Genomic DNA, 24506 nt, shown 5'->3' on the forward strand with positions numbered 1-24506 from the left:
CTGATTGCGCTACAGCGTCAGGACATGACGCCTTTCACTAAGCTTGGGTCCATCCTCCCGGATATGGACAGATGGGAAGAGTGCACTGCTTAAAAACAATGTGTCTCTTTAGTTACTTGTTACTTTCTATACAACGAAACTTTGAATGTCTCAGTACGACAAAACTATTAGATTTAAATGGTGGCACGCTCTAGTTAATTACTTTCGGTATGATGAAATTTGTTAACTATGTTTACTGCATATGTTGCTTCTATTTCATAACTGTTTCTTCGAATTAGCTTCATGATATATATATATATATATACATATATATATATATATATATATATATATATATATATATATATATATATATATATATATATATATATATCTGTGTGTGTGTGTGTGTGTGTGTGCATCTCTAGCGGTTATATAGATCAATGATGGCGAGGAACTGGTATGCCGTGTATGTAGGGCATGTTCCGGGTGTGTACGATGAGTGGCCAGAGTGTCAGGCCCAAGTCTCTGACTTCTCGGGCGGAAGCCAGAAAGGGTTTGATAGCAGAGCGGAAGCCGAAGCTAGTCACTTGAGATTCATAGCACAACAGGGGATTCAGAACCAGTGCCGCAAAAACTACTACATATTACCACTTTTGATCATCGTGATCGCTCTTATCTTCTATGTGGTCATATCATAGTCTATATAGATGATGAAACATGAGTATGTGACCATGTAGTTGCATGTATTGGGAACTTGTAATGACTTGTAACACTATTTCGAGACATGTGTTCGACCATGATTGATGATGATAAGATACTTGAGACATGTCGAGACTTCTAATAATTTTGGCTCATTGATGACTCACTTGCTTTTCAATGAATATGCATGTTATTGTATAAATGATGGATCTGTTTAAATATGTACATAGCCAAAACGCAAAATAAAAAAATACAAAAGTTAGCAGTGGTGTGGGGATAAAGATTACCAGTAGCACTCAAAAAACAGTAGCGCTGGCTAGATACCCATGCTGCAGATAAGTATCAGTAGCGCTAGAGGGAACAACGCTACTGCTAGCTTCTGTTACCAGTAGCGCTGGGGCAAACAAGCGCTACTGCTAAAAAATAGCTGTAGCGCCGTAGCAGTAGCGCGTCTACCAGCGCTACTAATAGCAAAAAAAGCAGCGCTACTGGTAAGAGTTTTCCTAGTAGTGCCTGGTTGACGGCTGCAGCGCATGCGCTCAGCTTTGCCAAAAACTGCAGCTGCACTTTTAAGTATCTGGGTATAATAAACATAGCACACCATTGTTCAACAACAAAAAACAAAATAAATGTGCTTGATGTGCTCTATATGTGTAAGCCTGCACACACGTTCCTAGGCTTAACATTGCCAAATTTACTCGACATAGAAATAGCAATTTCTGGCACAGCTTGAATACCAAATCCTTTATTATGTACGCAAAATATATTAATGATTCAAAATTAAGTAAACACGGTGGAAGCTCGAAAGTCATATGTGGATTTTAGGAGCAACAACTAGAAGACAATACTGAAATCTATTTCATGAATTCAATGACCCACGCATTGCCGTAGATGTGAGTGGTCTTGACACTGTTAAACCCTACACCCCTTGCAAGCTCATCGAACTCCCTCTGTTGCCTCTCCTTGCCACCTGGGGTGTGCATGAGCATGATCATGTCATCAAGGAACATCAGCTGCCCCCTGGATGTAGAGTCGGGTTTCACCGGCAGGATGCCTTCCACGATGATGACCTTGCCGTGAGCAGGGAGTGCGTCAAAGCAGTTCCTTAGTAGAGTCGTGCAATGCTTGTCGGTCCAGTCATGAAGGATCCACTTTAGGAGGATGGCATCGCCGGAGGGCACCTTCTCGAACATGTCACCCCCGACATGCTCCACGCCAGAGAAGGACGGCGCATCAGAGATAACATGGGGCAAGTCGAAGTTGACCCCCTTGATATGCGGGTACTTGGAGATGATGGTGTGGATTGTTGCACCCACACCACCGGCGACATCAACAAGGGTGCCCACACTGTCAAAGCCCCTGTAGAACTCAAGGAGCTTCTTGGTGATGATGGTTGAATGGTTCTTCATGGCCTCATTGAACATGCGGTTAACGTGGATGTTCGTGCTGTTGTACTCGAACAACGTCATCCCGTATGCTCTTTGGAACGGGAGGCCACCATCAAGGACTGCGTCCTTCAAATGATACCTGCAAATTAGTTACCAGCTTCTAGTCAGTTTACTGATACTGGAGTAATGGTGGCATGCAGTTACTCAACTTCCAATTTTACAAGCAAATTCATCAAGAAAAACATTTTTTCAGTACTTCTAGTTAGTACTTGGACCTTGGTCAAAGTTTCATGTTTTGCATCGACTAATTGGCAGTTGGTGGATAAATCTATAATTGAAGAGATACTGTTGGCGCAGGATTACAAGCCAGACTAAACTGTCAGAACTAAAGTCGGAAGTCAGAATTGTCTGAGAAGATATATATATAACATGCTGATTTAAGGAACTATCTATTATCATATTATTTGAACAAGATGTGAATAAGTCACCACTTATATAGAGTAAATAATCTACTTCATTAAAATATTACAAGCCTCAATTATAAACGACAAGGATTAATTTGTTTAAGAAATTGGGAGCAACCAGGTTCCTATAAAAGGCAAGATAGCTGAGCAGTACGGTGATCAAAAGGAAAGAAAAAGAAAAAAAAAAGCTAGGAGAGCAGTCGAGTACCCAAGCTGAATCTACTACTATATCACTAAGCTCCCTAGGGGTAAAAGGCCTCACAATCAATTGAGGTGTCCAACTGAAATTGTGTCACCTAATTTTGACCAAGTCAACAATTTTTCAAAGCTCTCATTCAATTCTTTTATACTATACACTATTGTTTCTATTTTTTAAGTCCTCACAACTAATTGAGATCTTCACTTTAGAACTTGGTCACCTAATTTTGATCGGGTCAATAATTTCTCAAGGATCTCTTCCATTTAATTATTTTAATTCAGCATACTCCCTAGTTTTGAAGCTCTTTTATTCTATTGAGATATTCAAATTTGAATTTGGTTTACGATTTTGATCGGACCAACAATTTTTTAAATGAATCAACACCAACCGGCTAGAAAAACATATCAACCCAATGCACTCTCTTACCACCTAGACAAAAGAAACACCACCATGTGGTGATTCTATAGCATCAGTATAGTACATGTAGCCACCGAAGTAGAAATTTACCCACAAAAGTATAAGTTGATTAGCGCATAACACGAAATCACACCATGCAAAGATCACCAAATAACCGCAATATAAATAAACATGAAACACACTCCATCGTCTCCCCCACCGCTAAATTAAATATTCCATCAGTTTCAAAATACAACGGGTATTAATTCTTTGGGAAGTCAAATTTCTTTAACTTTGACCAAGTTTAGAGCCAAAAATATCGACATCCACAATATCAAGCCAAAAATTTATGGACGTTCATTTCATGATGAATCTAATAACACCAATTTGATATTACGAATTTTGATATATTTCTTCATAAATTTGATCACACTTGAAGAGGTTGTACTTTTCAAAAAAGTAATACACCTTATATTTCAAAATAAAATTACTAATTTTGTTTTAAGAATCACAACAACATCAACGGCGCAGCAAAGCACGCCCAACCCTTCTAGTATATTTGGACACCAGCAGAGATCTCAAATTAGCATACTATTAATTTTACCATATCAAATATGGCACGTGATACAATTGCAAAGTTTGACCATATTTGATGACGCAAAGTTTGAGATTTTTTTTTGTTTTTTTTCCTATTTTTTTGAATTTGCAGTTCATAGAGAGAGAGAGAGAGAGAGAGAGAGAGAGAGAGAGAGAGAGAGAGAGAGAGAGAATCTTTTGTCAATTTCAGGTTATATATATGGGTTTTCTTTCAAAAACAGGAATAAACCCCGGCCTCTGCATCATTATCATGCATACCATATTGAGCTTTTTTGAGAGAACAATATTGTATGGAATGGAAACAACATATATTGACATCAACTGAAGTCAAGTATGAGACTTCACAGTTGAGTTTAACACTTTGTGAGATATTCCTTTAAAATATATTGGTGGAAAGATAGACAGCGAAAGGTGAGGAAGAGTGGAAGAGAAAAACAGTCCAAAAGCGCAATAGTCTTGAGAAAATAACGATCAAACTCACCAGCCCTCCATATTGACCTTGTCCTGGATCATCAGGACTAGCGCGGCAATGGAGACACCGTCCTCGTTAGGGGTGAGCCACTTGCACACTGGCGCCGGGCCGTACCGGCGGGCAAAGAGGCCGTCCTCACCTTCGTCGACCTCACACAACACTACGTTGTACGATGCCAGCAGCCGCAGCATGCGGTCCACCATGGCCGGCGCGTCCGGATTGGCTGCCTTGGATGGCAGCCGCGCAATCACCTCCGAAGGCGACAACATCTCCCCGCCTGCGCTCACCAGGACCTCAAGCATGCCCAGCTCTATGGCGCCCTTGAGCGTCATCGGTAGGATAGATGCACCGGCAAGTTGCATCGCGTACATGCACGCCTCCTCGTCGCCGGCAGCTGGGCCAGCGACCATTTCCGAGCCCATTATTTGTAGCTAACTGAGCTTCGGCCGCTACTGCTGCTGATGTTGCTTCTAGGTTGTGGTTTTCTTAGCTAGTTTAGGAGTATGCTAGGGGTACATATAGGAATAGGAGCAATGCTGGTTGCTCAAGTTGGACCAGTGAATTATGTGTTATCAACAGTTCACCCAAATTGGATCCAGAACAACAGCCTGACGTATGACAAATTAAGTATTACAGTACGTAGTTGTTGCAGATGGCGAGAGCAATATAGTACTCCCTCCGTAAACTAATATAAGATCGTTTAGATTACTAAAATAATGATCTAAACACTCTTATATTAGCTTATAGAGGAAGTACTTCTTTAGAACGGCTTTTTGGCAATGGCTTTTGTGAGTGTTTGTTAAGTAAATCTGCAGTCACCGGCTGCAAATAGTTGAACCAATGACTGACACAATGTAAAACTAATCAAATATTTTTACCTCGTCAGTTCATCAAATTTGGACCGGTGACTATGGTATAGACGTATAGTACTCCCACCGGTCCTTTTTAATCTACATATAAGAGTTGTCTAAAATCAAACTTCATAAAGTTTGACCATATTTATATGAAAAAATATCAACACCTACCATGCTAACGTTATATAATATGAAAATTTAACTCATGATGCATCTAGCGATATTGATTTTCAAGTTGTGAATGTTGGTGTTCTTTTCTATAAAGTTGGTCAAATTTTACGAGGCTTAACTTCAGACAAATCTTAGATGCGAACTAAAAAGGACCGGAGGGAGTATTGTATGGATTGTTAAATATTGCGCTAGAGTTGTTGGAGATAGCGAGCTATAGGCTCTTTAATATAAGTTCTCACGAGTCACAGCTGTACCCTTGTGGCATAGGAGTTAGCACCAACTTTTGTCTTAATTTACTTCAAGTGTTGTATTTGTTGACTTTTTGTATGATTTAAGTTGTCTTGTCATTGTATGATTTATGTATAAAGTCTCAACTTTTCAACCGCAGAAAAAAAAAGGTCTCGTCTTTTGCTTTGTGGGTGATGAGGTGGTAAAGCCTCATTAGCACCCCCCGACTCCCGTGTCGTCCCCCCCCCCTCCCTCACCCGCGGGCGACTCGGGAGGGCGCCGCCGCCGTCGCCTGGGGGTTCCCTTCCCCGCTGCCCTTCCCCTCGCCGCCGCCGTCGGGCGCCACCGGGCAAATCCCTCGTGGCATTGGCGGCGGCGGGGCTTCTCGTCACCTGTTCTGCAAGGTGGGATGCAGGGCTCCTTCTCCTCAACAACATCGTAGGACAGCAGGTCACTTCCGTCCCCAGCGCCTTCCCCTAATGCCCTGCTAGCTCGACAGCGTGGCATCCCTCCGGTGGTGTAGCGTCCCTGGCATGGGCGCTGCCTCCTGGCGGCGGATCTGGGTACTCCCAGATTAGATCGGGGATGGAGGCTCTGGAGATGGGATTGGCCGGTGGCCCTGCGGGATGGCGGTGATGGTGCTTCTGGTGGCCAGGCTCCGGCGGTGATCTTGCGGCCTCTGGGAATCGTGGAGGTGCCGGCGGCAGCATGTGCTCAGACTGGTGTGTTGGCGGCGGCCCTGCATGGGAGTTGGATTCCTTTGAACAAATTTGGATGAAAATTTGCTTTCAGCTACTGCCAAGGCCGGCGGTGGCGGCGCTATCTGCATCGTTCCCTTCTTGAAGGTATCGCCGTGGAGAAGTTCAAGGCCACTCTCTGCTACCTCCGGGGGAAACCCTAGATCGGATGATTGGATGACAGCGGCGCTCTGGTGCCGTTTTCCCCTTGGGGGCGTCATTCTTAGATGTACACACGTGATCGAGGGACCAGAGGACGGATTATTTGGTGGAGCGGTGTGTCGTCTCACTCATTGATGGCGGCGGGTCTCGGCGGCATGGCGCTGTGGTGACTCGGCGTTCGTTGCGCGGAGATGGACTCGTGTAGGAGGGTGACATGGTCTGCCGTTGTGGTGGCGTCGACGGCAGCTAGACCGGGCAAGATAGATACATCAGTACAGTTCTAAAGATAGATTGGTGGCAGGTGGCTGCGGCGGCCTTATACCCGGCAGGCGTCTTGGTTGAGGAGTGCGCCGGACCGGTGGGTGACCCATACCCGGCAGGTGTCCTGGATGGGACCTCAGGTCTTAGATGTTAGATTTGGCTGCAAGGTCTGTTTGGTATTAGGCCCAGACTATCAGCATCCCTTTATCAATTGCCTATGAGTAGCGACAGATGTTGCCTATACAGTGGCTTTAGTCTTACTGTTGTATCATTTTGTAAGGTCTTGTGTGAATAATTAATAAAGTGGCTGCATGCATCATCCAGATACAGAGACCGGGGGTCCTCCTCCATTTTTTTAAAAGAATGTGGGTGATGAGGTTGTCCTCGACGCTGGTTACCGGACAGACATTGTAAATGGCGCCGAGTTTCTTCTGGCAGGCGGTCTTCCTCATGTCTGCCAGAGCATCCCAGGTCTGGTCCTCGGACGGCAATCTCGGCATCTTCTCTTTGGCATGAGTGAGAGACCTGCTAGTGTGGCGGAGTATATTATGCGTTGATTCTTGTATGTCTGGGTGGCGTGTTTCATGGGGTCTGCACTAGCACACACCCCTCACAAATATTATAAAGTGTAATATTATCCAAACCTGAAACGACCTGGTAATGGTAGGTGCAGAAAAAAGGAGAATACGCGGCTCTCTCTGCTAGTGTAGCTGTTGCCGCTCTTTGGAATGTTGTCGTAGGTAATGATCAATTACAATCTCAACTACAAATACAAGGAACTAGAGATCGCATGTCTCAGTCACAGTACACCCCAAAGTTCACTGATTTCATCAATTTCGTACCGGTCAAAAGCATCTCGAGTTTAGGGTTGCAAAGTAAGATTTCACACATCAGTTTCGCTAGGAAATATCAGAAAGAGGGGCAGTGCGTACGTGTTCCTCTTTTTTGTTTACGCGACATGTTCCTCTTTTATGTTAGTACGAACTATGCAACTCGGTCTAAATATACAACATCCAAGATATGATCCAGTACATAAATAAATACGTCTAAATCTACAAAAACTTGGATCTGGTTTATCATACACACTCATGGGAGCTGTACGTTTTAATCTCAACCATTAATTTAACCTCAACCGTTATGTTTTCAATCCAGTACATAAATCTCTATATAGTGAGTTTATAGGGCTGATTAATGTTGATTAATGAACTGGTTCATTTTAAAATTGGCCATCATACACAATCATGGGAGGGGTATGTTTTAATCTTAACAATTTATTCAATCTCAACCATTATGTTTTAAATCTACCACATCTATAATGCATTTAAAATTTTGTAGTAAAATGAGTGCTTGAGACTAGTTGATGCATATCTATTTAAATAAACATACATATTAATAGGAAGGTTCATTTCAATTTCCTATCTATTTTCCCATGAGACTTTTCCAACTTGATAATGATCAATACATTAACAAAATCATCCCATTATTAGGAAGGTAGGTACGTACGTTCCTGGAAATTGATCATGTATAAAATAGCAAACATGTTTGGTTGAGATGTAGACAGGGTATAGAAAGTAAGCATATTAAACATATCAATAGGGGATTATGATAATAAGGATAGTAAACACATCTTAGTAAAGTGGTCATGTATAAAATAGTGAACGCATTTGGTCTAGATGTAGAGGCTGTGAATACAACTTCAATTAAAAAAAGCATAAATAACAATAGGAAGATTTGTTTCAGTTTTGCATCTCTTTTTCCATGAGTCTTTTCAACTTGATAATGATCAATACATTAGCAAAATCATCTCGGAATTAGCAAGGTAGGTAGGTTACTTCTTCGAAACCGATCATGTATAAAATAGCAAATGGGTTTGGTCTTGATGTTTTTTTAGAAAAGGAGGATGAGGGCCGGCCTCTGCATCTGGGTGATGCATGTAGCCAGATTATTAATTATTCACGAAGAGCTTACAAAGTAATACATCAATTAGTCTGAAGCCACCATCTCGACAACATCTGTCCTTACTCCTATCCAGTTGATGAAGGGGTGCCAAAAGTACGAGCCGAATACCAAACAAATTTCGCCCCAAAGCCTAACATCTAAAGTCGGAGGCCTCATCCAAGCCATAATATCTGGTCTGGGGCACACCACCGGTCCGGTGCACTCTCGGAGGCAGTCACCGCCATATTCCACCGATCCATCTTTAGAACATTAACCGACGCATCAATGCTGCCAGGCCTACCGTCCACGCCACTACGATGCCAGACAACGCCGTCCTCCTGCACGATTTCGTCAGCCCACATCAGACGCCGAGACTCATCCGCCACATCACTGAGATCCGCCGTCGTCGATGGAGAAGATGAAAACCAGCTCCACCACTGGGCCGTTCAAGTCAGCACCTGCTTCAAAACGATGCCCTGAGGAGGGAGAACGATATCGAAGATGTCATATCGTCCGTTCCGAGATGACCCAGATCTAGGGTATCCCTCAGAGCATCCCGAGCCTGGTGCTGTGACCTGAAACAACGATATCTCGAGAAGTGAACGACATTACAGACACCGCCATCGTCCGCCATGACCGTAGTCGCCGTAATTTTCATCGGAGGTCGCGTCCCCCAATCTCGCAGCTGACTGGAACCGTACAGAGCATCTTTGTGAAGACGAAACCTGCCGTTAGCATGCCGACAGGGAACCTCCAGCCACCCCTCGCGGGGCCCTCCTCGCGCCATTGGCCGGCAGATCTGGGCGGGACTTCAGATCCGCAGCCACTGTTGCCAACCATCTGCACGGAGAGTAATCACATTCTGAATGGAGCACCGCCACCGCCACCACCCATTGGCTCCAACACTCCACCTGCAATGGTGCTCCGATCGCCACTGCGAAGTAGGGGCGCAGACCTAACTGCCGCCGCCAGCCTCCACGCACGAAGCGCCCCGCCGGCCTCATAGGAGAACCGCCGCGACCACCCGCCCAGGAGCCTATGGCACCGAGCCCGCGCCGCCACAGCGGCCCTGGCTGGCGGCAGCGGCGGCAGGGAATGGGTCGAGTGAGTCTGGCGGCTAGGGTTTGGGAAGCCCTTGGCGTCGCCCAAGGGGAGGCGACGCGTTGGTTTTGATATGGGGAGGGTATATGTATAAAGTAAGGACAGTAAAAAAATCGAGTTTGTTGTGCAATTCATATTATCTAACTTGTCACAGCAAAGCCTGCAACATCTCTGACTTAAAGTGATCCTCGGCGGTGTGATCTGATTTGGTTGATCTAGATCTGATGCTACGTGGCCGTTGGTACAGGACGAAATAGCGCCAGGGACAATCAGTGTTTTTCACAGTGCTTTTGTATATTGTGTTGACACAGTGTTCTGCTATTGATCACATCTCCTTTGTCTATGAATGAACGTTAGGGGCACAGTAGACCTTGCTGATTTGTTTCACAATCGGCGTCATATATAGTGACACAGGAAGATTGGGGTTGTATCACTTCGCCCATTTAAAAGTAATATAACTGATCCTACATATGTTGTTGAGATTGCTTAGGTCATGGCACGCGTCAATGAAGAAGAAACTGCTTGGGTGGCCAACGGAGCAAATTTTAGTTTAAAAGTTAAAAAATACTGGCAAGTAAATCATGTACCACTAGCAACATGACATGCTATGTACTATCTTATTATATAACATATTTGTGATGATAAATACCCTATACAATATCGGCATAATTTTAAAACTTCAATATTCCAGTCCGGTGCCTCCGTCATTAGCCCATCAAGCTCATTGTACATCTAGAGGTGGATAAAAAATTCAGAACTCGCAAACTACTTGACTGATTCTTGGCTCGACTCTAACCCGTCACATGTGGACCTTTAAAAACCACATTTTTACGTCTTAAGACCGTGAGCCTATCAAGTGAATTACCGACCTCCTCGTGAAACAACAAAAGAATATTGCGGCACGACACTTGAAAAATAAAAGAGACTGAATGCATCAAACTTGTCAAATAGAAAAACAGACGTGGACTCTCTGAGCATTCCATTCTATCGGGCGATTTCCTCATCTTCTATCATTTTTATGGTTTACGTCCCTATAACATGTCTATCGATGCCTCTCATCCTAAAATCTCTTAGGCATGTTCTCGACCAAGAAGAAATATGAAAATGTTGTAAATAGTCATCTAGCTTTTTGTCATGTATAACCAACCCTATTATATTGACTCGAAGGGTGAAGTGTAGAGTACGAAATAACCAACTAAGAGTGAAGGGTGTTGAGATATGTACCTAGCACATGTATTCTTGTACTCGAAGTCTCCTCCTTGTGTATAGTTGAGGATATGACTTGCCCTATGTACTAAATATACTTGTGCATATGCATCCATCAATACATTGTGGTTTGCATCCTATTCCTCTACATGGTATCAGCCTAAACCCCGATCCTCTCCCAGCCGCGCCGCCGTTGCCTCCTGGCCGCCGCCGCTACTCCCGCCTCGCGCCACCGCACCCTTGCCGCCGCGCCCCACCGCCGCACCCTTGCCGCCGTGCCCCTCTACTCCTCCCCCCACCACGCCGCCACACTCCTCCCCAAACCCTAACACCCGTGCGCCGCTCCTTCCTCCAAACCCTAACCCTACACCGCGCCACCACCGCTCCACCTTGCTGCCATGTCGAACCGCTCCACCTCCACCGGCCCCTGCAACCCCTTCGACTCCTCCTACGGCACCGAACCCGATGAGCCGCTCGCTGCCGACATCCGCAACATCTCCCTCTCCGAGCAGGTCCCTATCATCCTCTCCCACACCTCCGCCAACCACTACGCCTGGAAAACCTAGTTCTAGCTCCTTTTCCATGAGTTCAATCTCCGTGACCACGTGGACGGTCTCGCCAACTTCTTCGTCGGTAATCACGACGCCAACTGGCTGGCCATCGATGTCACCCTCATCCGGTGGTTCTTCCTCACCGTCTCTCCGGATATCTTCCACACCGTCGTTCGTGATGGGGACGATGCCTACACGGTGTGGACTAAGATCAATGGCCTCTTCACCGACAATAAGCTCCGACGGATTGTTTTCTTGCAGCAGGAATTTTTTGGGTGTCACCAGAACGACTCCACCATCGACGCCTACTGTCTCCGGCTCAAGACCCTCTCCGACGAGCTCAACGACGTCGGGTTCAAGGTCGGCGATGAGCTTCTTCTCTCGACGCTCACCTCCGGCCTCAACGAGGACTTTGGCAACGCCGCCTCCAACCTCACCCTTATGGCCAACCCCACCTATGAGCGGGCGGTGGCCTATCTTCGCCTTGAGGAGCAGCGGATGAAGCATCTCCGCACCCGTGCTGCCCACACCGCCCTCGCCGCTGGTCTCTCCAATGGTACCCCTACACCAACATCGGTGCCCCGTCCCCAGTCTGCCGTGCCTCACCCGCTGCCTCCCCCGGCTCCACAGCCGCCCCAACCGGCGCGCACCGGTGGGAACGGTGGGAATCGGCGCCGCGGTCGCGGCGGTCAGCGACAAGGCGGCGGCGGTCAGCGCCATGGCGGTGGCGGTGGCGGTGGTGGCCAGCCCCGCGGACAGCAGCAGCCCCCGCCCCCATGGGCCGGCGGTTACAACCCCTGGACGGGGGTCGTGCATGCGTACAGCATGCCCGTGCCGCGACCCCCCGCCCCAGGGATCCTTGGCCCTCGCCCCGCCTCTCACCAGGCCCTTCTGGCCGCGCCCCAGCCGGGTGTTCTTGGCGCCTACGGCGGGCCACCCGCCCCACCAGCTGCATCTCCCTACGGCGCATATGGCGCTGCATACAGCGCCCCTGGGTACGGCGTGTACAGCGCCCCGCAGCCCGCTCCTGGCGCGTGGGACCCGGCGCTCTTAGCCGCACTGCAGCAGCCGCCACCCTACTCCGGCGGTGGCAGCGATTGGTTCATGGACTCCGGTGCCACAGCTCATATGTCTGCTCACCCGGGTAACCTCTCCTTTGTCTTTCCTACTTCCACTTCATCCCGCATCATCATCGCCAACGGTGTTGGTCTTCCTATATCGCATGTTGGCTCTGCTAGTTTTCCCTCCACCTCTCGACCTCTTTCTCGTAACAATGTCATTGTCTCTCCTCATTTAATTCAGAACTTAGTTTCCGTTCGTAATCTCTCTCGTGATAACTCTGGAACTGCGGAATTTGACAAAGTTGGCTTTTCTGTTAAGGACGCTCGCACCAGGATGATTCTTCACCGATGTGACAGTCCCGGTGATCTCTACCCAGTTCAGCCGCCATCATCTCCGGGTGGTCCTCGAGCTCTCTCCGCCGGCGTTGACCTTTGGCATGCTCGTCTTGGGCATCCTAGCACTTCTTCACTTCGTCAAATAATGCGAGGATTTTCTTTTTCATGTAATAAAACGATCGCTCACTCATGTGAAGCCTACCGGTTAGGCAAACATGTTCGCCTTCCTTTTAGTGCATCCTCCACAATTGCTTCTTTCCCATTTGAGTTAATTCACAGCGATGTATGGACCTCTCCAGTTCCCAGTAATTCTGGCTATCTTTACTATCTCGTTATACTGGATGATTACTCTCACTTTGTGTGGATGTTTCGTCTTCGTAGGAAATCCGATGTTGTTGCCACCCTCATTGCATTTTATGCTTATGTCTCCACACAGTTTGGGCGGCCCATACTAGCACTTCAGAACGACAACGGCAAAGAATTCAACAACCTCACCATTCGCCATCTTATTTCTTCTAATGGCACCGTATTCCGCCTCACGTGTCCATACACCTCTCAGCCGAATGGCCGTGCTAAGTGCATCCTACGCACCCTCAATGAGTGTGTGTACCCTCCTTTTTCATGCCTATATGCCTTCTCAGTTCTGGCCTGATGCCCTCGCCACCGCCACCCTCCTCATCAACCTCCGACCATGTCGACCACATTGACACTATGCGCCACACCATCTTTGTTATGGCACTCCCCCTTCCTACGATGGCCTCCGTATTTTCGGTTGCCATTGCTACCCTAACTCCACCGCCACCGCCCCTCATAAACTCGCTCCTCGCTCCGTTCCATGTGTCTTTCTTGGTTACCCGGCCAACACTAAGGGTTATTGCTGCTATGACCCCGTGTCTCATCGTGTCATCACCTCCCGGCACGTGTACTTTGATGAGCTCATTTTTTCCTTTGCACAGGAACAGGTGGCGCCCTCTCCATCACCCGCGGCGGGCCACCATCCGCGCCACCACTTGCTGCCGACCTTGGGTGCTCCGGCGCCCCCGCCCGCGGTGCCACCCTCAGGATCGGAGACGTCCGCAGCTTCCTCTGGCTCGACGCCCCCATCGCCTCTGCCTGATGGGTCGGCCTCGCCCGGAGCCGCGTCGACGCCCCCTCGGTCCTCCTCTCCCCATGCTGGGCCGCATGCAGGGCCCCATGCTGGGCCGCCTGCCAGGCCGCATTCTGGGTCGGCTTCGTCTGGCGCTGCACTGACGCCGCCTTAGTCCCCCGATGTTGCGGCCTCGCCTGGCGCTACATCGACACCGCCTCGTTGTCCCGACGCCGTGGTCTCGCCTGGCGCCGCACCGACCGCTGCCTCGGTCTCCCGCCACCGCGGCCTCTCCGGGCGCTGCACCGACGCCGCCTCGGTCTCCTGACGCCGCGCCCTCACCGCTGTTGGGGAACGTAGCAGAGATTCAAACTTTTCCTATGTGTCACCAAGATCTACCTATGGAGAAACCAGCAACGAGGGGAAGGAGAGTGCATCTACATACCCTTGTAGATCGCTAAGCGGAAGCGTTCAAGAGAACGGGGTTGAAGGAGTCGTACTCGCCGTGATCAAAATCACCGGAGATCCTAGTGCCGAACGGACGGCACCTCCCCGTTCAACACACGTACAGCCCGGTGACGTCTCCCACGCCTTGATCTAGCAAGAAGAGAGGGAGAGGTTGAGGAAGACTCCATCCAGCAGCAGCACAACGGCGTGGTGGTGGTGGAGGAGCGTGGCAATCCTGCAGGGCTTCGCCAAGCACCGCGGGAGAGGAGAAGGGAGAGAGGTAGGGCTGCGCCAGGGAGAGGTCAAAACTCATGTGTTGGCAGCCCCAAAACCCTCAAGTATATATAGGGGAGAGGGAGGGGGTGCGCCCCCTCTAGGGTTTCCACCCCAAGGGGTGCGGCAGCCCCAATCCCATCTAAGGGTGGCGCCCAAGGGGGGAGAGGGGCGAAACATGCCCCCCAAGTTAGGTGGAAGCACCCCCTCCCCAAACCCTAGGCGCCTTGGGACCTTGTGGGGGGGGGAGGGGGCGCACCAGCCCACCTGGGGCTGGTCCCCTCCCACACTTGGCCCATGCAGCCCTCCGAGGCCGGTGGCCCCACTTGGTGGACCCCCGGGACCCTCCCGGTGGTCCCGGTACGTTACCGATAAAACCCGAAACTTTTCCGGTGACCAAAACAGGACTTCCCATATATAAATCTTTACCTCCGGACCATTCCGGAACTCCTCGTGACGTCCAGGATCTCATCCGGGACTCCGAACAACATTCAGTAACCACATACAAACTTCCTTTATAACCCTAGCGTCATCGAACCTTAAGTGTGTAGACCCTACGGGTTCGGGAGACATGCAGACATGACCGAGACGTTCTCCGGTCAATAACCAACAGCGGGATCTGGATACCCATGTTGGCTCCCACATGTTCCATGATGATCTCATCGGATGAACCACCATGTCAAGGACTCAATCGATCCCGTATACAATTCCCTTTGTCTAGCGGTATTATACTTGCCCGGGTTTCGATCGTCGGTATGCCGATACCTTGTTCAATCTCGTTACCGGCAAGTCTCTTTACTCGTTCCGTAACACATCATCCCGTGATCAACCCCTTGGTCACATTGTGCACATTATGATGATGTCCTACCGAGTGGGCCCAGAGATACCTCTCCGTCACACAGAGTGACAAATCCCAGTCTCGATTTGTGCCAACCCAACCGACACTTTCGGAGATACCTGTAGTGCACCTTTGTAGTCACCCAGTTACATTGTGACGTTTGGTACACCCAAAGCATTCCTACGGTATCCGGGAGTTGCACAATCTCATGGTCTAAGGAAAAATACTTGACATTAGAACAGCTTTAGCATATGAACTACGATCTTTGTGCTAGGCTTAGGATTGGGTCTTGTCCATCACATCATTCTCCTAATGATGTGATCCCGTTATCAATGACATCCAATGTCCATGGTCAGGAAACCGTAACCATCTATTGATCAACGAGCTAGTCAACTAGAGGCTTACTAGGGACATGGTGTTGTCTATGTACCCACACATGTATCTGAGTTTCCTATCAATACAATTATAGCATGGATAATAAACGATTATCATGAACAAGGAAATATAATAATAACTAATTTATTATTGCCTCTAGGGCATATTTCCAACAGTCTCCCACTTGCACTAGAGTCAATAATCTAGTTCACATCGCCATGTGATTAACACTCACAGGTCACATCGCCATGTGACCAACATCCAAAGAGTTTACTAGTGTCACTAAACCAGTTCACATCATCATGTGATTAAGACTCAATGAGTTCTGGGGTTTGATCATGTTTTGCTTGTAAGAGAGGTTTTAGTCAATGGGTCTGCAACATTCAGACCCGTATGTACTTCACAAATCTCTAGGTCATATTGTAAATGTTGCTTCTACGCTCCACTTGAAGCTATTCCAAATGGTTGCTCCACTATACGTATCCGGTTTGCTACTCAGAGTCACTCGGATAGGTGTTAAAGCTTGCATCGACGTAACCCTTTACGCCAAACTCTTTATCACCTCCATAATCGAGAAACATGTCCTTATTTACTCCAAGGACAATTTTGACCGCTGTCCAACGATCCATTCATGGATCATTCTTGTACCCCTTGACTGACTCATGGCAAGGCACACTTCCGGTGCGGTACACAGCATAACATACTATAGAGCCTACGTCTAAAGCATAAGGGACGACCTTCGTCCTTTCTCTCTGTTCTGCCGTGGTCGAGCTTTAACTCTTAACTTCATACCTTACAACTCAGGCAAGAACTCCTTCTTTGACTAATCCATCTTGAACACCTTCAAGATCATGTCAAGGTATATGCTCATTTGAAAGTACCATTAAGCGGTTTTGATCTATCCTCATAGATCTTGATGCTCAATGTTCAAGTAGCTTAATCCAGGTTTTCTATTGAAAAACACCTTTCAAATAACCCTATATGCTTTCTAGAAATTGTACATCATTTCTGATCAACAATATGTCAACAACATATACTCATCAGAAATTCTATAGTGCTCCCACTCACTTCTTTGGAAATACAAGTTTCTCATAAACTTTGTATAAACCCAAAATCTTTGATCATCTTATCAAAGTACATATTCCAACTCCGAGATGCTTACTCCAGTCCATGAAAGGATCGCTGGAGCTAGCATACCTTTTAGCATCCTTAGGATCGACAAAACCTTTTTGATTGTATCACATACAACCTTTCCTTACGAAAACTGGTAAGGAAACTCGTTTTGACATCCGTCTGCCAGATTTCATAAATGCAGCTAATGCTAACATGATTCCGACGGACTTAAGCATCGCTACGAATGAGAAAAATCTCATAGTAGTAAACTCCTTGAACTTGTGAAAAAACTCTTCGCCACAAGTCGAGCTTCATAGACGGTGACATTACCGTCCACGTCTGTCTTCTTCTTAAAGATCCATTTATCTCAATGGCTTGCCGATCATTGGGCAAGTCCACCAAAGTCCATGCTTTGTTCTGATACATGGGTCCTATCTTGGATTTCATGGCTCCTAACCATTTGTCGGAATTTGGGCCCACCATCGCTTCTCCATAGCTCGTAGGTTCATTGTTATCTAGCAACATGACCTTCAAGACAGGATCACCGTACCACTCCGAAGCAGTACGCGTCCTTGTCGTCCTACGAGGTTCGGTAGTGACTTGATCCGAAGCTTCATGATCAATATCATAAGCTTCCACTTCAATTGGTGTAGGTGCCACGGGAACAACTTCCCGTGCCCTGCTACACACTGGTTGAAGTGACGGTTCAATAACCTCATCAAGTCTCCACCATCCTCCCACTCAACTTTCCGAGACAAACTTTTCCTCGAGAAAGGATCCGATTCAAGAAACAATCCCTATTGCTTTCGGATCTGAATTAGGAGGTATACCTAACTGTTTTGGGTGTCCTATGAAGATGCATTTTATCCGCTTTGGGTTCGATCTTATCAACCTGAAATTTTTTCACATAAGTGTCGCAGCCCCAAACTTTTAAGAAATGACAACTTAGGTTTCTTCAAAACCATAGTTCAAACGGTGTCGTCTCAACGGAATTACGTGGTGCCCTATAAAATGAGTGTGGTTGTCTCTAATGCCTAACCCATGAACGATAGTGGTAATTCGATAAGAGACATCATGGTACGCACCATATCCAATAGGGTGCAACTATGATGTTCGGACACACCATCACACTATGGTGTTCTAGGCGGTATTAATTGTGAAACAATTTCCACAATGTCTTAATTGCGTGCCAAAGCTCGTAACTCAGATACTCATCTCTATGATCATATCATAGACATTTTATCCTCTTGTCACAATGATCTTCAACTTCACTCTGAAATTATTTGAACCATTCAATAATTCAGACTTGTGTTTCATCAAGTAAATATACTCAACATCTACTCGAATCATCTGTGAAGTGAGAACATAACGATATTCACTGCATGCCTCAGCACTCATTGGACTGCACACATCAAAATGTGTTACTTCCAACAAGTTGCTATCTTGTTCCATCTCACTAAAAACGAGGCTTTTCAGTCATCTTGCCCATGTGGTATGTTTTGCATATCTCAAGTGATTCAAAATCAAGTGAGTCCAAACGATCCATCTGCATGGAGTTTCTTCATGCGTATACACCAACAGACATGGTTCGCATGTCTCAAACTTTTCAAAAATGAGTGAGTCCAAAGATCCATCAACATGGAGCTTCTTCATGCGGTTTATACCAATATGACTTACATGGCAGTGCCACAAGTAAGTGGTACTATCATTACTATCTTATATCTTTTGGCATGAAAATGTGTATCACTACTATCGAGAATCAATAAACCATTTAGGTGCAAGACCATTGAAGGTATTATTCAAATAAATAGAGTAACCATTATTCTCCTTAAATGAATAACCGTATTGCGATAGACATAATCCAATCATGTCTATGCTCAACGCAAATACCAAATGACAATTATTCAGGTTTAATACTAATCATGATGGTAGAGGGAGCGTGCGATGTTTGATCTCATCAAACTTGGAAACACTTCCAACACATATCGTTAGCTCACCTTTAGCTAGTCTCCGTTTATTCCGTAGCTTTTATTTCGACTTACTAACACTTAGCAACCGAACCGGTATCTAATACCCTGGTGCTACTAGGAGTACTAGTAAAGTACACATTAACATAATGTATATCCAATATACTTCCATCGACCTTGCCAGCCTTCTTATCTACCAAGTATCTAGAGTAATCCTGCTCCAGTGGTTGTTCCCCTTATTATAGAAGCACTTAGTCTTGGGTTTGGGTTCAACCTTGGGTTTCTTCACTAGAGCAGCAGCTGATTTGCCGTTTCACGAAGTATCCCCTCTTGCCCTTGCCCTTCTTGAAACTAGTGGTTTCACTAACCATCAACAATTGATGCTCCTTCTTGATTTCTACTTTCGCGGTGTCAAACATTGCGAATATTTCAAGGATCATCATATCTATCCCTGATATGTTATAGTTCATCACGAAGCTCTAGCAGCTTGGTGGCAATGACTTTGGAGAAACATCACTATCTCATCTAGAAGATCAACTCCCACTCAATTTAAGTGATTGTTGCACTCAGACAATCTGAGCACAAGCTCAACGATTGAGCTTTTCTCCCTTAGTTTGCAGGTTAAGAAAATCGTCGAAGGTCTCATACCTCTTGACGTGGGCACGAGCCTGAAATCCCAATTTCAGCCCTCGAAACATCTCATATGTTCCATGATGTTTCGAAACGTCTTTGGTGCCTCAATTCTAAACCGTTTAACTGAACTATCACGTAGTTATCAAAACGTGTATGTCCGATATTCGCAACATCCACAAACGACGTTTGGGGTTCAGCACACTGAGTGGTGCATTAAGGACATAAGCTTTCTACTGTCCGCATACTCGCTACTGTCAACTTTCAACTATATTTTCTCTAGGAACATATCTAAACAGTGGAACTAAAACGTGAGCTTACGACATAATTTGCAAAGATCTTTTGACTATGTTCAGGATAATTAAGTTCATCTTATGAACTCCCACTCAGATAGACATCCCTCTAGTCATCTAAGTGATTACATGATCCGAGTCAACTAGACCGTGTCTGATCATCACGTGGGACGGACTAGTCATCATCGGTGAACATCCTCATGTTGATCGTATCCTCCATACAACTCATGCTCGAACTTTCGGTCTCTTGTGTTCGGAGGCCATGTCTGTACATGCTAGGCTCGTCAAGTCAACCTAAGTGTTTCGCGTGTGTAAATCTGGCTTACACCCGTTGTATGTGAACGTAAGAATCCATCACACCCGATCATCACGTGGTGCTTAGAAACGACGAACTTTCGCAACGGTGCACAGCTAGGGGGAACACTTTCTTGAAATTTTAATGAGGGATCATCTTATTTACTACCGTCGTTCTAAGCAAATAAGATGCATAAACATGATAAACATCACATGCAATCAAATAGTGACATGATATGGCCAATATCATTTTGCTCCTTTTGATCTCCATCTTCGGGGCTCCATGATTAGCATCGTCACCGGCATGACACCATGATCTCCATTATCATGATCTCCATCATCGTGTCTTCATGAAGTTGTCTCGCCAACTATTACTTCTACTACTATGGCTAATGGTTTAGCAATAAAGTAAAGTAATTACATGGCGTTGTTCAATGACACGCAGGTCATACAATAAATTAAGATAACTCCTATGGCTCCTGCCAGTTGTCATACTCATCGACATGCAAGTCGTGATTCCTATTACAAGAACATGATCAATCTCATACATCACATATCATTCATCACATTGTTCTTGGCCATATCACATCACATAGCATACCCTGCAAAAACAAGTTAGACGTCCTCTAATTGTTGTTTGCATGTTTTACGTGGCTGCTATGGATTTCTAGCAAGAACGTTTCTTACCTACGCAAAACCACAACGTGATATGCCAATTGCTATTTACCCTTCATAAGGACCCTTTTCATCGAATCCGTTCCGACTAAACTGGGAGAGACTAGCACCCTCTAGCCACCTTATGAACCAAGTGCATGTCAGTCGGTGGAACCTGTCTCACGTAAGAGTACGTGTAACGTCAGTCCGGGCCGCTTCATCCCACAATACCGTCGAAATAAGATTGGACTAGTAACGGTAAGCATATTGAACAAAATCAATGCCCACAACTACTTTGTGTTCTACTCGTGCATAGAATCTACGCAATAGACCTAGCTCTGATACCACTGTTGGGGAACGTAGCAGAAATTCAAAATTTTCCTACGTGTCACCAAGATCTATCTATGGAGAAACCAGCAACGAGGGGAAGGAGAGTGCATCTACATACCCTTGTAGATTGCTAAGCGGCAGCGTTCAAGAGAACGGGGTTGAAGGAGTCGTACTCGTCGTGATCCAAATCACCGGAGATCCTAGTGCCGAATGGACGGCACCTCCGAGTTCAACACACGTACAGCCCGGTGACGTCTCCCACGCCTTGATCCAGCAAGGAGAGAGGGAGAGGTTGAGGAAGACTCCATCCAGCAGCAGCACAACGGCGTGGTGGTGGTGGAGCAGCGTGGCAATCCTGCAGGGCTTCGCCAAGCACCGCGGGAGAGGAGAAGGGAGAGAGGTAGGGTTGCGTCAGGGAGAGGTCAAAACTCATGTGTTGGCAGCCCCAAAACCCTCAAGTATATATAGGGGAGAGGGAGGGGGTGCGCCCCCTCTAGGGTTTCCACCCCAAGGGGTGCGGCAGCCCCAATCCCATCTAAGGGTGGCCGCCAAGGGGGGAGAGGGGGGAAACTTGCCCCCCAAGTTAGGTGGAAGCACCCCCTCCCCAAACCCTAGGCGCCTTGGGCCCTTGTGGAGGGGGCGCACAAGCCCACCTGGGGCTGGTACCCTCCCACACTTGGCCCATGCAGCCCTCCGGGGCCGGTGGCCCACTTGGTGGACCCCTGGGACCCTCCCGGTGGTCCCGGTACGTTACCGATAAAACCCGAAACTTTTCCGGTGTCCAAAACAGGACTTCCGATATATAAATCTTTACCTCCGGACCATTCCGGAACTCCTCGTGACCTCCGGGATCTCATCCGGGACTCCGAACAACATTCGGTAACCACATACAAACTTCCTTTATAACCCTAGCGTCATCGAACCTTAAGTGTGTAGACCCTACGGGTTCGGGAGACATGCAGACATGACCGAGACGTTCTCCGGTCAATAACCAACAGCGGGATCTGGATACCCATGTTGGCTCCCACATCTTCCACGATGATCTCATCAGATGAACCACGATGTCAAGGACTCAATCGATCCCATATACAATTCCCTTTGTCTAGCGGTATTGTACTTGCCTGAGATTCGATCGTCGGTATGCCGATACCTTGTTCAATCTCGTTACTGGCAAGTCTCTTTACTCGTTCCGTAACACATCATACCGTGATCAACCCCTTGGTCACATTGTGCACATTATGATGATGTCCTACCGAGTGGGCCCAGAGATACCTCTCCGTCACACGGAGTGACAAATCCCAGTCTCGATTCGTGCCAACCCAACAGACACTTTCGGAGATACCTGTAGTGCACCTTTATAGTCACCCAGTTACGTTGTGACGTTTGGTACACCCAAAGCATTCCTACGGTATCCGGGAGTTGCACAATCTCATGGTCTAAGGAAAAATACTTGACATTAGAAAAGCTTTAGCATACGAACTGCGATCTTTGTGCTAGGCTTAGGATTGGGTCTTGTCCATCACATCATTCTCCTAATGATGTGATCCCGTTATCAATGACATCCAATATCCATGGTCAAGAAACCGTAACCATGTGTTGATCAACGAGCTAGTCAACTAGAGGCTTACTAGGGACATGGTGTTGTCTATGTACCCACACATGTATCTAAGTTTCCTATCAATACAATTATAGCATGGATAATAAACGATTATCATGAATAAGGAAATATAATAATAACTAATTTATTATTGCCTCTAGGGCATATTTCCAACAGCCACCGCCTCTGACCGGTCCCGTTACGCACTCACGTGCCGGCGTTTTAGGCCTGAGATCGCGTTACCCTATGGACGACTACATCTTCACTGCCTCGACGACCGCTCCTTCTCCGCTGTCGTCCTCCGTTCGGGACGCTCTTCGCAATCCCCTATGGCTGGCTGCGATGCAGGAGGAGTTCGACTCTTTGCAGCGGAACCGGACTTGGCAGCTTGTTCCCCGACCTCGTCACGCTAACATGATCACCAGGAAGTGGGTCTTCAAGCACAAGCTTCATCCCGATGGCACCCTTGACCGCTATAAGGCGCGTTGGGTTGTTCGTGGTTTCCGGCAACGCGCCTGTGTGTACTTCACCAACACCTTGGTTGTTAAGCCCGGGACGATCCGCACTGTTTTACAGTTGGCGGTCTCTCGTGCCTGGCCGGTTCATCAGATGGACGTCTCCAACGCGTTTCTTCATGGTCATCTTGAGGAGCAGGTCTTCTGTCAGGAGCCTACGGGATTTGTTGACCCAGCGTGTCCTGATTATGTGTGCCTGCTCTCACGCTCATTATATGGGCTCAAGCAGGCTCCTCGTGCGTGGTACCAGCGCATCGCAGCATTTCTTCACCAATCGCCTTCCGCTCCACACTCTCCGATGCTTCGCTGTTTGTTTATCACCAGGGCACCAACATGGCGTACTTGCTGCTCTATGTTGACGACATCATCCTGACAGCATGCACTTCTGAGCTCCTTCGCCGGCTTACTGATCTTCTCCGTGCTGAGTTTGCCACCAAGGATTTGGCTCCTTTGCACTATTTCCTCGGTGTTGAGGTGGTGCGTCGTCCTGATGGTTTCTTTCTTCATCAACGGAAGTATGCTCATGAGCTCCTCGACCATGCCGACATGCTTAACTGCAAACCGGCCGCCACTCCTGTCGACACGAAGTCCAAGCTCTCTGCTACTGATGGTGCTCCTGCTCCCGATGCTGGTTTTTACCGGTCTATTGTTGGTGCTCTCCAGTACCTCACTCTCGCCCGACCGGAGCTTTAGTACGCGGTTCAGCAGGTCTGCTTGCATATGCATGCCCCTCGAGATGTTCACTCGACTGCCGTTAAGCGGATTCTACGCTACATCCGCGATGCTATGGATCTTGGTCTGACTCTGCGCGCCTCCACTGCCACTGATTTGGTCGCCTACTCCGACGCCGACTGGGTTGGCTGCCCGGACCGCCGTCGCTCTACTTCGGGTTACTGCATCTTCCTTAGACCGTCCCTGGTGTCGTGGTCGTCCAAGCGGCAGCCTACCGTCTCGCGGTCTAGCGCCGAGGCTGAGTATCGCGCTGTGGCTAACGTTGTTGCTGAGTGTTCCTAGCTTCGCCAGCTTCTCCACGAGCTCTCGTGTCATGTTGAGAAGGCCACGGTCGTCTACTGCGACAACGTCTCCGCCGTCTACCTCTCTGCCAACCCGGTTCATCATCGTCACACCAAGCACATCGAGCTTGATATCCATTTTGTTCGGGACCAGGTGGCTCTTGGCCATGTGCGTGTTCTGCACGTTCCCACCTCCCAACAATTTGCTGACATCATGACCAAAGGCTTGCCTACGACATCTTTTGAGGAATTCCGGTCTAGTCTCTGCGTCAGCAAC

General features: G+C 47.4%; 1 protein-coding gene across 1 annotated transcript; it reads right to left on the reverse strand.

The window, feature by feature from the left end:
- Positions 1-1535: 1535 nt before the first annotated feature.
- On the reverse strand, positions 1536-4619 carry LOC119306746 (tricetin 3',4',5'-O-trimethyltransferase-like). Its single transcript, XM_037582883.1, has 2 exons — positions 4207-4619; positions 1536-2208 (listed from the first exon to the last, which is right to left on the reverse strand). Exons 1-2 carry the CDS (start codon positions 4617-4619, stop codon positions 1536-1538), a joined length of 1086 nt encoding a protein of 361 aa, XP_037438780.1.
- Positions 4620-24506: the final 19887 nt, after the last annotated feature.

Source organism: Triticum dicoccoides, chromosome 5B, assembly GCF_002162155.2.
Source record: "Triticum dicoccoides isolate Atlit2015 ecotype Zavitan chromosome 5B, WEW_v2.0, whole genome shotgun sequence".
Taxonomy (NCBI): Eukaryota; Viridiplantae; Streptophyta; class Magnoliopsida; order Poales; family Poaceae; genus Triticum; species Triticum dicoccoides.

Coding starts and splice junctions, on each gene's coding strand:
- LOC119306746 (XM_037582883.1), bottom strand. CDS start 4,619: ATGGGCTCGGAAATGGTCGCTGGCCCAGCTGCCGGCGACGAGGAGGCG. Junction 2,209..4,206: donor AAGGTCAATATGGAGGGCTG/GTGAGTTTGATC, acceptor ACTAATTTGCAG/GTATCATTTGAAGGACGCAG.